The sequence below is a fragment of the Pongo pygmaeus genome, chromosome 14, assembly GCF_028885625.2.
Source record: "Pongo pygmaeus isolate AG05252 chromosome 14, NHGRI_mPonPyg2-v2.0_pri, whole genome shotgun sequence".
Classification (NCBI taxonomy): Eukaryota; Metazoa; Chordata; class Mammalia; order Primates; family Hominidae; genus Pongo; species Pongo pygmaeus.
In genome coordinates this window covers 26,585,190-26,599,067 of record NC_072387.2, presented here as the reverse complement: position 1 = coordinate 26,599,067, position 13,878 = coordinate 26,585,190, and the positions used below count along the sequence as shown (strand labels likewise).

Sequence of the window (13,878 nt, the reverse complement as noted above, 5' to 3'; positions counted from 1 at the left end):
ACTGGAACCTCTGCCTCCTGGGTTCAAGCAATTCTCCCACCTCAGCCTCCTAAATAGCTGGGATTGTAAGCACATGCCACCACGCCGGGCTAATTTTTGTATTTTTAGTAGAGATGGGGTTTCACCATACTGGTCAGGCTGGTCTGGAACTCCCGACTTCAGGTGATTCGCCCGCCTCGGCCTCCCAAAGTGCTGGGATTACAGGCGTGAGGCACCATGCCTGGCCCATTAGTCTATTTTCTGTCTCTTCTAGGCATTGTACATAAATGGAGTCATACAATTTGTGATATTTTGTCTTGCTTCTTTCACTTGGCATAATTTTTTGAGATTCTTCCATTTTGTAGCATGTATCAGTACTTCATTCCTTTTTTTGTCAAATAGCATTTCATAGTATGAATACGTACCTTATTTTATTTATACGTTGCCTACTTGGTAGACATTTGTCTTGTTTCTACTTTTTGGCTATTATGAATAATTTTGTTATGAATGTTTGTGTAAAAGCCTTTGTGACAATCTATATTTTCATTTCTCTTGGGTATATACCTAAAAGCAGAATTGCTGGTCACATGGTAAATTTGTGTTTAACTTTTTTATCTAACTGCCTGTTTTCCGAAGTAGCTGCACCATTTGACATCTCCAGTGAATGAGGTTTCTAATTTTTCTAAATATTCACCAAAACTTATTGTTTCTTTGATTGGAGCCATTCTAATGGATGTGATCCCACCTTATTTCTAAACACTCTTCAATATAATCCCTCTATTTCAACTCAATTAGTTTATTCATAATTCTCTGATCAGATCATAAAGACTATTATGTCCCTGACTGGTCTCAGGTGTTGCCTTTTTCTCAGATGTTATCCCTTCTCTCCTCCTAAATAGTCAATATCAAGTATGCCTCCTTCAAAAAGCCTTTCTTGATCATTCTTGTTCTCAATAATGATTTCTTCCACTGAATTATTACAGCACCCATTGTCTTGATTATTGATTATGAAGCACTTAATATATGTTACTCAATACTATTTTTTTTCTAAAATGCTCAAATTCTTGGTCTCACCTGGCTTAGAAGTACTTCAAGGGCATCGTGTTCTGTAAGTTAGATAATATTTGCTAATGATAATGAGATATTATGTAAAATTCAAAAACAAATGATCTTAAAAGGTGGTATTGCAAATAAATTAACTTTCACAGAGAAACTGTACAGTGCCTAGGGGAAATTATGATCAGTAAATATCCTGGAACTTCCTATGTCCCCACAGTTATCGCTAGACCATAAGAAAACTTACTGTTTCTGCTCCTGAATATTATAAGAATAGAAAATATCCCAGCTTCCCCCTCTTCTAAGACTCAGAAGTAATCCTTTTCTCTCACTATTTCATTCTCAAGCTACAGCAAGAACGTAAGGGGGGCTTAATTTCTAGCCTCGTATTGATATGTTTGATACGTTCTGGAGGACTGCTATTATGATTTTGTGTCCACATTAAGTTATATCAGGGTAGTAATGGCCTTCAGGGTTAACCCCTTTATTGGTCACTTAGCTTAGTTTTATTTCATATGATCACATACAGTGCTTTAACCTTTAACTTGTCATTATAAAAATGTGTACAAGTAGTAAGAAGGGAACAGATCAAAATACTACACGTATAAATCTCATGTACAAACACTTCAAAATGTTCAACCCACTGAAAACAGGTCAGAAGAGTTATCTTGTTTTAGAAAAACGCTTTAATTATACAATTATTATCTATTGTTATAAACTTACCTCATTTGATTATTGACACTTGAAACTTGGTCTAATGCCATTCGGTAGAATTTAATGGCTTTGGAATAATTTCTTTGCTTTAAATAGATATTTCCCATATTCATTTTCAATATTCCTAATTTAAAAAAATTTAATGAATGTATAATATTCTTTTTTCTCCACTCTTTGATATTTTAGATGACTTTTAATTCATATTCTCTGAAGCATTTCTCAGTTATGAAGTCTCAGACATTATCTAAAATTTTAACTTTAAAACAGTTATACTTTTCAAACTTACCTCCTGTGAAGAAATGGAACTTAAGACAGATTCCTGAAACTATGGCTAGAAAACAACTGATTTACATTATTGTGCTTTACATTATTGTGCATTCTTCTAGGAAAACATGGAACTTAAAGACATTTAAAAGTTAGACTCAAGAATGCCACATACATTTTAATAATATTAAAGGAAATGGCATTCTGATAAACATTAATACTGCTACCAAAAAATTACACAATATAAATGCTAAAAATAAACTATAATCTCTTGGGGATAAATTTATATAAGGAAAAGCACATTCTATGAGGATGCCATGGCTCATTCTACTTGTGATAACGGGATACATTTTTTTTGTTTACTATTAGGCAGTATACCTCATACTAACTATATTTCTTCATCTGTAAGGATTTTTATATAAATAGTATGTTTAAGCAGGATACCCCTATCATAAATACTGATTTGTTTAGAGCATAGATCATTTCATTTTAGGGAAGCATAAAATGAAGAGACATAAATTAACACTACGAAAGAATTACATCTATTGGAAAAACTGATTATGTACACCTACCTGCGTTGCTAAACATCTTATTTTTCACTATAACTTGATAAGTGTTAAGTGCTTCGGCATACATTTCATTAACTGAATACTGACTGGCCAAATTGAAAAGAACCTAAGGAAGAAAATATTATAGAAAAGACACATAAGACCACTTTAGGCCCCTTTCACCTATAATCTTTCTAGAGATTAAAATCCTATAACAAAGTTAGCTACTTACATCAAGATACTCAGCCAATTATGAAATTAAGTAAACAAAAGAATTATCTTGCATTACAAATGAACATTAAGAAAAGAAGAGCTGTCCTCTAAATTTCACCTTAATTTTCTACGTATTCTATTGAATTTAGTAGTATTTGCCATCTATTAATCTCTGGAGGACCTACAAAGAATAAATGTGTATCATTAATGCTGCTGGTGATCAAAGAAATAAGCAAGATCGTGAACTAAATTCTCTTTGTAAATATAAATTAAACATGGAAATATCTTAAACCTTAAAGTCTATCAGAAGAATCTGTATAGTAAGCTCTATATACTAAATTACAATTTAAGTAATTAATTTATAATAAATTATGTTCCTAAAGGTAAAAAATGATCATCATAAATTATCCCTGAAAGATTTAATGGAATCGTAGAATATCAGCTATAAAGAGTAAGCATCTAACATTTCAAAATTTCAAACGCCCTTTTTTCTATGTGTTTAGTATATGAAAACTTTACCCACTGAAAATACACCCTTTTAAACAGAAGTGCAAATATTAAGGAGGTGTCTTTTCAGAATTAAATAAATGATGTTGCTAGAAATTAGAGGCATTAGTTTTTTTTTCCCCACTACCCTCATAGAACATTATCTTACATGCCTAGTTTGAAGTTCTTGAAAATCACTGACTGAAAAGTCTACATCACAATCTCATCAAAATAACCACCTTGATAGAGCATTAAAATTAGTGCTCTTCAAGAAATAGAGCCATTGGATGGTAGGTTTGCAGGTACTTACTAAGTTATCAAAATATATACTTTTTTTTTTTTTTTTTTTTTTGAGATGGAGTCTCGCTCTGTCACCCAGGCTCTGGAGTGCAGTGGCGCGATCTCGGCTCACTGCAAGCTCCGCCTCCCGGGTTCACGCCATTCTCCTGCCTCAGCCTCCCGAGTAGCTGGGACTACAGGCGCCCGCCACCACGCCTGGCTAATTTTTTGTATTTTTAGTAGAGATGGGGTTTCACCATGTTAGCCAGGATGGTCTCGATCTCCTGACCTTGTGATCCGCCCGCCTCGGCCTCCCAAAGTGCTGGGATTACAGGCGTGAGCCACCGCGTCCAGCTACATATTTTTTAATAAATAGAGACAAGGTCTCACTATGTTGCCCAGGCTGGTCACAAACTTCCGAGCTCAAGTAATCCTTCCACCTTGACCTCCCAAGGTGTTAGGATTACAGGAGTGAGCCACTGCACCCAGCCTAAAATAACTAGCTAAATAACTAAATAAAAGAGCTCTTTGCACAAAACAAAGACAAGAGTGTTTCATGAACTAAAGATTCTTATTAATCTAATTGTGAGCATCTGAAGACCAGAAGCACCTGAAGATTTTAAAAATAAAAGAAAAAAGACTCTGGAACCCATTAACCCTAGTCAAAATTTTATTTAAAAATTGTGTTATATTTCAATACTTACTGAGTAAGTTAAATCCAAATTGATATTTTCTGGAGTTGTAACTTGTTCTCGCTGTCTCACCAGGACTCTCTCTTTTCTTCCCGCATCTTTTGCCTTTTCTAAGGCCTGAAATCAGATTTATACCTTGTAACTTCCTTTGAGTGTTCATCAACTTTTATGCATTTGAGAAATATCTACATGAAGGTTGGATGAACTCATTTTCTATCCTCAGATTCCTCAAGACACCCCTCTGTGCTCTTACCAGAAACTTCCCTTGGAAAGGGACTTTTTTTTTTTTAGAATGACAAAGCCCCAGTTCTATGAGTAATAAAAGTAGCTTTTTAAAGTGAACATTTCTTTCTAATGGTATTCATTAATCCAATAACTCGTGGAAATTATATTTATCTGATATGACAATCAAAGTAATATGAACAAAGCAAATTAAAAGAAAAGATTGATATTTAAAAAGCAAAGTTGGATTCCCAAAAAGCAAACTATAATTTTTTAGTTACTTGGGAAAAAATATTAGATAGTAGTGAGGCTTCAAGAAGAAAACAGCCCTTAGTACTGTGTGTGGCTCATGGTAGCTACACCTTTCAGCAGCATATTGCTGTCTAATCCAATAGTCCACCAAGCTGCCAAGTTAAGTATACCAATACATTAGAATTTTTTTCCCTACTGAAAAGACCAATGTCAAGAATTACAAAACCAGCCAATTATTTTGACATTCAAATTTATGAAACTGAGTTACAATTCCTGGTTCTCAAAATAATTGCTTCTTATCCTAAGACCAGTCAAAGGCAAACAAAAATATTTGTCTATACATATGGTGTATGTATAAAAACAGACATACACCTATAAATGCTTCATAATTTTGAATCTTATTTATGAACTTACCAATTTTAAGTCTCCACAACTATTGGCAATACAGCTTTCTTCTACCAATTCATTTACTTCCTTCTCTAATTGCTTTATTTTTTCCTCTGGGCTATTAAAGACAAAAGCAGGTACAATTTAAATCATTCAACCTCTAAAAATCTATACTAAAATTTATTTTATTTTATTTTACAGACAAGGTCTCACTTGGTTGCCCAGGCTGGAGTGCAGTGGCACAATCATAGCTTACTGCAGCCTGTAGTCTTGACTTCTGGGCTCAGGTCATCTCCTCCCACCTCAGCCTCTCAAGTAGCTAGGACTACAGGGGCATGCCACCATACATCAATAATTTTGTTTTTGTTTTTTGTAGAGACAGAGTCTCCTCATCTTGCCCAGGGAGGCTGGTCTTAAACTCCAGGCCTCAAGTGATTCTCCCTCCTCAGCCTCCCAAAGTGCTGGGATTACAGGTGTGAACCACAACACCCAGCCTAATTTACTTTCAACATTGAACGATGTGCAGTTAAACTTTATAGTTTAACTATAAAGTTAAGGTAAGACAAATGTATACATGGTATTAAAGAGCAAATGTAGTACTGTTTTTAACAACTACATCATGTAACTATTCATAATAGTAAAATAATAACAACAGTCAAGATAGGTAACATGGCCGGGCGTGGTGGCTCCTGCCTGTAATCCCAGCACTTTGGGAGGCTTAGGCAGGTAGATCACTTGAGGTCAGGAGTTTGAGACCAGCCTGGCCAACATGGTGAAACCCTGTCTCTACTAAAAAATACAAAAATTAGCCAGGTGTTGTGGCAGGCACCTATAATCCCAGTTACTTGGGAGGCTGAGGCAGGAGAATATCGCTTGAACCTGGGAGGCAGAGGTTGCAGTGAGTGATATTGTGCCACTGCACTCCATACTCCAGCCTGGGTGACAGAGCAAGACTCTGTCTCAAAAAAAAAAAAAAAAAAAAAAAGACAGGTTCTTGCTATGTTGCTCAGGCTAGAGTGCAGTAGCTATTTACAGGCACAATCATAATGCACTATGGCATGAACTCTCGGGCTTAAGCGATCTTTCTGCCTCAGCCTCCTGAGTAGTTGACACTATAGGCATGCACCACCATGCCTGGCCATAGAGAAAGTTTCTAATGAGGTGAAGAAGTTTAAAAATCCTAGCTCTATTAATAGTATATCAAGTATTCCCAAATCAGTTACCTTTCAAAATAACAGTAATGTTGTTTTGCTACCACTTTCTTTTGGCAAAATACAACAATACTCTGAATACACATCAATGCCTAAATAAAATTTTACTATGGCTATATCAGAATAGATAGTAGTTCTCTTAATTCTCTACAAATGGACTTTATAAAAGTATATAGAAATAAATCGAGCAGCATAACTTTTTCTATAAAATTATATTCTTTGGGGAAACCTGGGACTAAGACTACAAAGTTTATTAGTTTATAAAGATCTGTAAAATTCTGAGTAATAAGCATAATAGATGGTAGTTTTATGAAGGTTACATGAAGTATAGAATTCTATTTTCTAGTTGTCTGAAACACTTTAATGTATGTCTTAAATGTTGCTTACAGATTTTATTAAATTCAAAATATCAACATAAAATTTTAAACTTAAAAATTTGTAAGAGAACTTTATGAAGACACTGAAAGTAACTTTCCCTGTCCCTACCAAATGCAAAAAAAATGCAATCTATATTCAGGCACTGTTGGCTACCTACCCACACACAGCCTGCCACCCGCCCTTCTTTGCATGCAGAATCTAAGCAAGTCAAGAGAATCTCATTCTCTTTGCCAAGTGTTTGGTTCAGCCATGAGCATTTGATGCATTCCACACTGAGAAATGAAGGCATATCTGCTTCAGCTAGAGGGCTGCTAGAAAGATCTTCTTGGCTTTTTAAGAGACCTAAGACTAGGAACATTCTGCCTCTAGACTTTATCAGTTACATGGAGATTTTGAACTCTCAACACTCTCTTGGCATCATAATGATCGGCAGGCGCTTGGGGAAAGCCAAGGGAAACAGAGAAGCTGGACCAGGGATGATGTTACTGAGCAGTTAAATTAACCATCCCCAGAACTTCCCTTCCTCCAGACTTCCTATTATGTGAGATAATAAATTTTCTTGTTAATTATGTATATGTCTTTTTTTTTTTTTTAATCTTTCTTTAAGACAGGGTCTTGCTCTGTCACCCAGGCTGGGGTGCGGTGGTATGATCACAGCTCACTGCAGCCACCACCTCCTGGGCTCAAGCCATCCTCCCACCTCAGCCTTCTGAGTAGCTGGACCTACAGGTGTGTGCTACCATACCCAGCTAATTTTTTAATTTTTTTGTGGAGACGGGGTCTCACTATGTTGCCCAGGCTAGTCTTAAACTCCTGGGCTCAAGTGATCCTCTCACCTTGGCCTCCCAAAAGGCTGAGATTATAGGCATGAGCCACCACGTCTGGCCTGTGTCCTTTTTTTTTTTAAGCATGTTTTCTGTTATTAGCAGCCGAAAGGACCATTTAAATGACATAATATTTAAATTAAAAAATGCTTTTATTAGCAAATGTGCTGTCATTAATTAAGATTAAAAAATAAAGTGATTTTTCTACAGAGGTTCCTTGCTAGTCAAAAATGGAAATTATGTAATTTACATGAAAGCCTAAATAGTGGGTTTAAGAATTACAATTTAAATTAAAAAAAAGAAAAAAAAAGAATTACAATTTTAAAACATATATTTTATAGAAGCAAAACAGTATAGTGATTAATTCGAGTTCTAGTTCCAGAGCTTGGGCTCTGGAACTAGAAAAACTGGGTTTGAATCTCAGCCTTGTCATTTATTAGCCTTAGAAAGTTAAGATAGCTGGGCTTCAGTTCCCCTCTTTATAAACTAGTGAGAGTAATAGCTCTGTTTTCATAGGGAAAGTACTTGCAAAAGTGCCTGGCACACAGCAAGGAATCAGTTAATGTTAGCTTTTATTACTATTTGTAAAGTGTATACATCGAGGTACTTGGATACCAGCAGATGTATATAATTAAATGTATACCATAGCTTTTTGGCTACTGTCTAGCCACTAGCACAAAATTAAGTTCTATAAAAAATTAAATTTCTCAATAATATGACAAATTAATTTCATATGTGTTCTCTTAATTTTTTCCCTTGAAATGTCCTCTCAAAATAATCATATCTTATAACATTTACAACCCCATTTGGCTGTCAATAGACTCAATACTGGCCCTGATAAAAAATTAGACCATATCTTCAAGTCATATAATATCACAATAAAATTGCACAGAATACATATGGCTATTCTTAATTTTGTTAGTTCTGGCAACTAGGGATGATTTTTTGTTTACTACTCTGCTGACACAAACTTTTTAAAGATTAAGAATTATGTATTTGGGCTGGTGTGGTGGCTCACGCCTGTAATGCCAACACTTTGGGAGGCTGAGGTCGGCAGATCATTTGAGATTGAGAGTTCGAGACCAGCCTAGCCAGCATGGCAAAACCCCATCTCTACCAAAAATACAAAAATTATCTGGATGTAGTCCGGGCACCTGTAATCCCAGCTACTCAGGAGGCTAAGACAGGAGAATCGCTTGAACCTGGGAGATGAAGGTTGCAGTGAGCCAAGATTGCATCACTGCACTCCAGCCTGGGCAACAGAGTGAGATATCTCAAAAAAAAAAAAAATTATGCATTTGGAAAATAAAAATTTAAAATATGCAGCAACAACAACAAACAACAACATAAGGACTTACATACCTATCTTTTTTCTTGGCTTCCAAAGGGGGAGCAGGGCCCCTTGACTGACTAAGGGGGTCAAATGCAGAGCCTGAGACACAATTCAAGAGTTAATATTCAATTTGTAACCCAGCAAAATCGAAGAAAATATGAAAATATAAAACCTTGCATAAGCTATTTCATTTACCTCTTTATTAAATGGTTTCAATTACCTATTTATTAAATAGAGATAACACTGTGTCTATATAAACATTTCATATACTGGGAAATTGGTAAGATTTTTAACATACATAAAGCTATGTAAATAATACATGTGTTAAACTTAAAAACAAAAATAAGATATTCTCAGCATTTACTTTCTCTTCCACAGTGATCTATCTCCATTATCAACTCTAAATTATCAGTCACATGTCTTATAACCTGGTATTGGCTTTTTAATTTTCCTTATTGGCATACTAAACATAAATTTTTGTTATAATTTTATTTTTAAATTATCATTTAACTTTCTACATATTATTTCAATACATTTTGACAAATTACACCATGGTTTAATTACCACCCTAACAGATACGTAGAAGATTTTCATCATCCCTTTCCTTTCTTAATGGTACCTAAAATATCAGTGCATCTTATAATCAATGGCATTGTTAGATTTTATTTAAAATGGCAGTAATATTTATATCACAAAATGATAAAAGATTAAAAGATCCAAAAAAGATTATTAGTAGAGACAGTGTAACAAACCTCTCAAAGCTGCTTTGGTAAAACCAGCTGCTCTCACTGCTGTCATGGGTCTAGTAACTCCATCCTTTAAAGAGAATGGGAACCATTTATTCTTAAATAAGATCTATCTCCTATGTACAGTTCTGCACATTACACACACCTTAATATAGCCCTATTTAAAAAAAGGCTGATTTTCACTATACGTTTACTCCTTACTTCTACCTCCTCATGTATCAATCATGTGCTCTCTCCCCTTTACAATTTCAATACTTTGTTCTAACTGGGCTATAGTTTTAAAAAAAATTAATCAGCTTATTAGCCAGCTACTCTCTTACTTTTGGTTGGTCTCTTATATGCCTATGAGAGAAACCATAGAAATTGTTGTAAATGGTAACACAGGAAAAATGGGCCCCAGAATACATCATATAAGCAATTATCAGTTCTATGTCCACTCCCCAATGGGAATTCATTTGATACCTGAGGAAATAAATCTAAAGAGACCTCACCTTCAAAGATTTACAACAGTCTAGACTTTAGCCCACAATTTAAAGAATCTGGGTCACTATATAAGTAATATCTTCTTTAATATTTTAAAATAATATAATAAAGTAAAAAAACTTTGGTAGTAAATTCCAAGTCACAAGAAAGGCACAAAATGAACACGCATGCAATAGTGATACCTGAATAGCCCCTGTCATTGGTCTTCCTATTGATGATGCCAGAGATGTCTTGGACTAGTAAACAGAAAAGTTAAGTTAAAAAGATTCCTAAAAATATCTACCTTAAATGTTTAAACCAAGTTATAGAAGTTTTTTTCATTCTATCAGCAAATAAACAAACAATTTATTCCTTGTAACTCCTGGGCATACAGGGTAAAACTATAAAACTATAAAACAGGGAGCAGCAAACTACAACCCGTAGCCTTTGTAAATAAAGTTTTACTAGAACATGGCCATGCCCCATTCCTTTGCACATTGCCTGTGGCTGCTTTTGCTTTACAAATGCAGAGTTGGATAACAGCAACAGAGACCATATGATCTGCAAAGCTTAAAATATCTAGCCCTTCATGGAAAAAGTTTGCTCTTATTCTGAAACACCACCAAAAATCAAATTTATGAGTAATACACACTCAGGCTAACTAATAAAAGCATGTTTCATATGACACACGGTTATATTATGCAGAAGGCTACTTTCTTCACTCATATAAAGGAACATTATGAAGGCAAATGCCCTGGACCTCTAGGTTCTGAAGATATTTTTTTGACTAATAAAAGCTATTCCACCTAATTCTTCCATTTTTCTCATTCCTGTTATTTCATATAAGCTAAAACATCCAAATTACAGGTAATTTGAACAAGATTAAAAAGTTTATAACTTTTATAGAGTTTGATATATCTTTCCTCCAAAGGCTTCTAATATAAGACCCAAATATACACTTCTGAAACACTTTTCTTACATTTTGTATTTGTTAATTAGTAAATGTTTCCCAATTATATACACTATTACATTTATATAAAATCTAACTTCACATAAAGTATATGATTGGAATACATGAGACTTGGTTGTATCATGTAGAAAATGAAAGGAAGTCAACGAACACAGGGTTTACAAATGGAAAAAGGTAATAAAATATTTTCCAATACTTACAAATCAAAATGACTAGAATATTCAAATTTATTAATCACACTAGACTTGTATAACGTTTGTAAGTATCCAAAATAGAAAATATATTTGGATTATGACCTAAGATATAATAAAATCATTCAGAACTGCCTAAAGTGAACTACTGTATGAGAAAAAGCATCTTAATATTTTCAGCTTACAAAAACCTACCCCATATCCAGTAGCTATAGGTCTAGTAACTGCCGTGCTTGATATTTTAGCAGTTATCTTGGGGAGGAAAAAGAACATAGTTAACAGGATTCAGACTGAGCTATATAATAGAAAACTGGAAAAGAAATAGAAAATATAGACTAATCAATAAAGAAATATTTCTATAATACTTAGAATGATTTCTTTTAAATTATCTTAAATATTAGGGAGCTCAGGTATTTTAATTATGTGAGAAGCAGACTCATTCTGGAATTCATTTTAAAGGAGAAAGGGGACTTTTGAACGATTTGAAGTGCTGATAAGAAAGATTTGTTTTCATGCTTGCAACCATCACAAATTAAACATTTTATTGAATAATTATTACTGCTGGCCACTAGGCCAAACAATAGACATAAGATTTAGGGTCTGAGAACTTGGGTTTGAATTTCAGCTATCCCTATAACAGATACCTTTATTTAATCTCTTTGAACCTACAGTTTTCTCATCTTTTAAATAAGAATACAAAGTATATGGATCACAAAATTGTCGTTAGAATCAAATAGGAGCACATTGGTGAAAGTATACTAAAAATGTTAGTTGTTAGGCAGAATTGTTAGAAATATTTATTAAATATCACTCACGGAGGAATTCTACTTTCGGCTATGATGGACTGCTTTTAAAAACCTTCTCACTAAGAACTATTAAAAAATATACATGAGGTCAAAATATTTTTTTTTAAAGTGTGAATACATTAGAGAACCATCAAGACAGTGAAGAATTATGAGGTCTGAAAATAAAGAAGAGATGGGAAGGCTGGAGAGGTGAGCCTGCATTTAGGCCTGCTTTCCTCCTAGAGGCATCTGTTAATTCCAAAGGCAAGTCTGAGACACTGGACACAGCTTTTGAGACTCACAGCCTGAAGGGATAAACACTGGAGATGAGGGCCTGCCAAGAACGCAGCCCCGGTAATCCTCCGGGCTTTAGATTGTGATCTCAAAAGACTACACCCTAAGACTAAAAGGTAAATAATAGTATACTAGCCCTCATAAGGACTGACATCCAATTCAGAATCATCTCAAACACGATTGGATTAAGGTGACCATGGATTCCTGCTGCTGTTAGTACCATAAGTAAAAGTAAATTCTCTCCAGTGAAAGATAAGATCCTCTAGCACTGTGCTATCCAATAAACTTTCTGTAGTGATGGAAAAGTTCTATATCTGCCCTTTCTGATAAGACAGCCATTGGCCACACAAGGCTGTTGAACATATGAAATGTAAGCAGTACAACAAGAATTTATTTATTTTAGTTTTAAATAATTTAAATGTAAATAGTTTCATGTGGCTAGTGTCTCTCATACTGAGTAGTGCAGACATAGAGCCATAAAGTATCTCTAAAATTTTTCATTTATAATGTCTCTCAATTAAAACCAACCAGACATACAAGAGGCAAGACTACCTAACCAAAAGCCAAGATAAACAAAAGAATAGAAAGAAACTCAGAAGTGGATATATATAATGGAAATATCAGACATAGACTTTAACATAACTATGCTTAACATGATCAATAAATTAAAAGATTAGTAATAGCAACTGAAAATGAACTAAAAACTATAAAAAAGGAATATACATGGAAATTCTAGAACTGAAAAATAGCTAAAAATAGTATAAAATCCTGGCACTGTCCAGGCAGTAGTAAAACTATTAATTTATACTAGACTTTAAAAAGTTAAAGATGAGTATCATAATATTTAGGGAAACACTAAAAGAATAGTCAAAGAATGTAAACTACCAAGATAACAGAAAAAGAAAATGGAATAATAAAAAACAAGCAAAAAAGAAGGCAAGTAAGGAGAGAAAATGAAATATACAAGAGCCAGGAAAAAACAAAAGCAAATAGTAAGATAGCAAATTTAAAGGAAATCAGTAACTTCATTAAATGTAAGTGGAATAAATACTTAACTAAAATAATAAGATTGTCAGACTATTAAAAAAATAAAAACCAATCACATGCTGCTAATAAGAATTACATTTTAAATAAATTGATATGGAAAAGTTGGAAGTAAAAAGACAGGAAAGACATACAATAAAAATGCTAGACAAAGAGGTTGTATAGCTATAACAACATATTAATATCTTACAAACAGACAAAAAGCATTACTAGAGATAGAGGCATACTTCGTAACAATAAAAGGCTCAGTTTACTATGAAAATATAGTAATTCTAAATATCTTTGTTCCATATATATAAAGCAAAAACCTAAAAAAAAACAAACCCACAACCAGAGTACAAGAATTGATCACACTTTCTCATTAAAAATAGAACCAGTAGGCCAGACGCAGTGGCTCATGCTCGTAATTCCAGCACTTTGGGATGCTGAGGTGGGTGGAGATCACCTGAGGTCAGGAATTCGAGACCAGCCTGACTAACATGGTGAAACTCCGTCTTTACTAAAAATACAAAAATTAGCTGAGTGTGGTGGCTCACGCCTGTAGTCTC

The 13,878-nt window shown here is 34.3% G+C and overlaps 2 protein-coding genes across 38 annotated transcripts in view; one reads left to right on the top strand and one right to left on the bottom strand.

The window, feature by feature from the left end:
• Positions 1 to 13,878, bottom strand: part of IFT88 (intraflagellar transport 88) — a 133,856-nt gene that overhangs the window by 96,351 nt on the left and 23,627 nt on the right. For 26 of the 37 annotated variants that reach the window (XR_010123480.1, XM_054447248.2, XM_054447257.2 and 23 more), the window contains 8 exons: positions 11,403 to 11,459; positions 10,250 to 10,303; positions 9,591 to 9,654; positions 8,868 to 8,937; positions 5,120 to 5,210; positions 4,244 to 4,348; positions 2,586 to 2,688; positions 1,759 to 1,873 (listed from right to left, as the gene is read on the bottom strand). Coding sequence is in view for 36 of the 37 variants with exons in the window: in XM_054447248.2 (XP_054303223.2) it covers positions 1,759 to 1,873; positions 2,586 to 2,688; positions 4,244 to 4,348; positions 5,120 to 5,210; positions 8,868 to 8,937; positions 9,591 to 9,654; positions 10,250 to 10,303; positions 11,403 to 11,459 (659 nt within the window). In the remaining variant the exon portion in view is untranslated. The remainder of the gene's footprint in view (positions 1 to 1,758; positions 1,874 to 2,585; positions 2,689 to 4,243; positions 4,349 to 5,119; positions 5,211 to 8,867; positions 8,938 to 9,590; positions 9,655 to 10,249; positions 10,304 to 11,402; positions 11,460 to 13,878) is intronic. The other 11 variants (XM_063650571.1, XM_063650573.1, XM_063650588.1 and 8 more) reach the window with 1 other exon arrangement.
• The window catches only part of EEF1AKMT1 (EEF1A lysine methyltransferase 1), a 208,275-nt gene that overhangs the window by 190,037 nt on the left and 4,360 nt on the right, over positions 1 to 13,878 (top strand). The gene's annotated exons all lie outside the window — the stretch shown is intronic.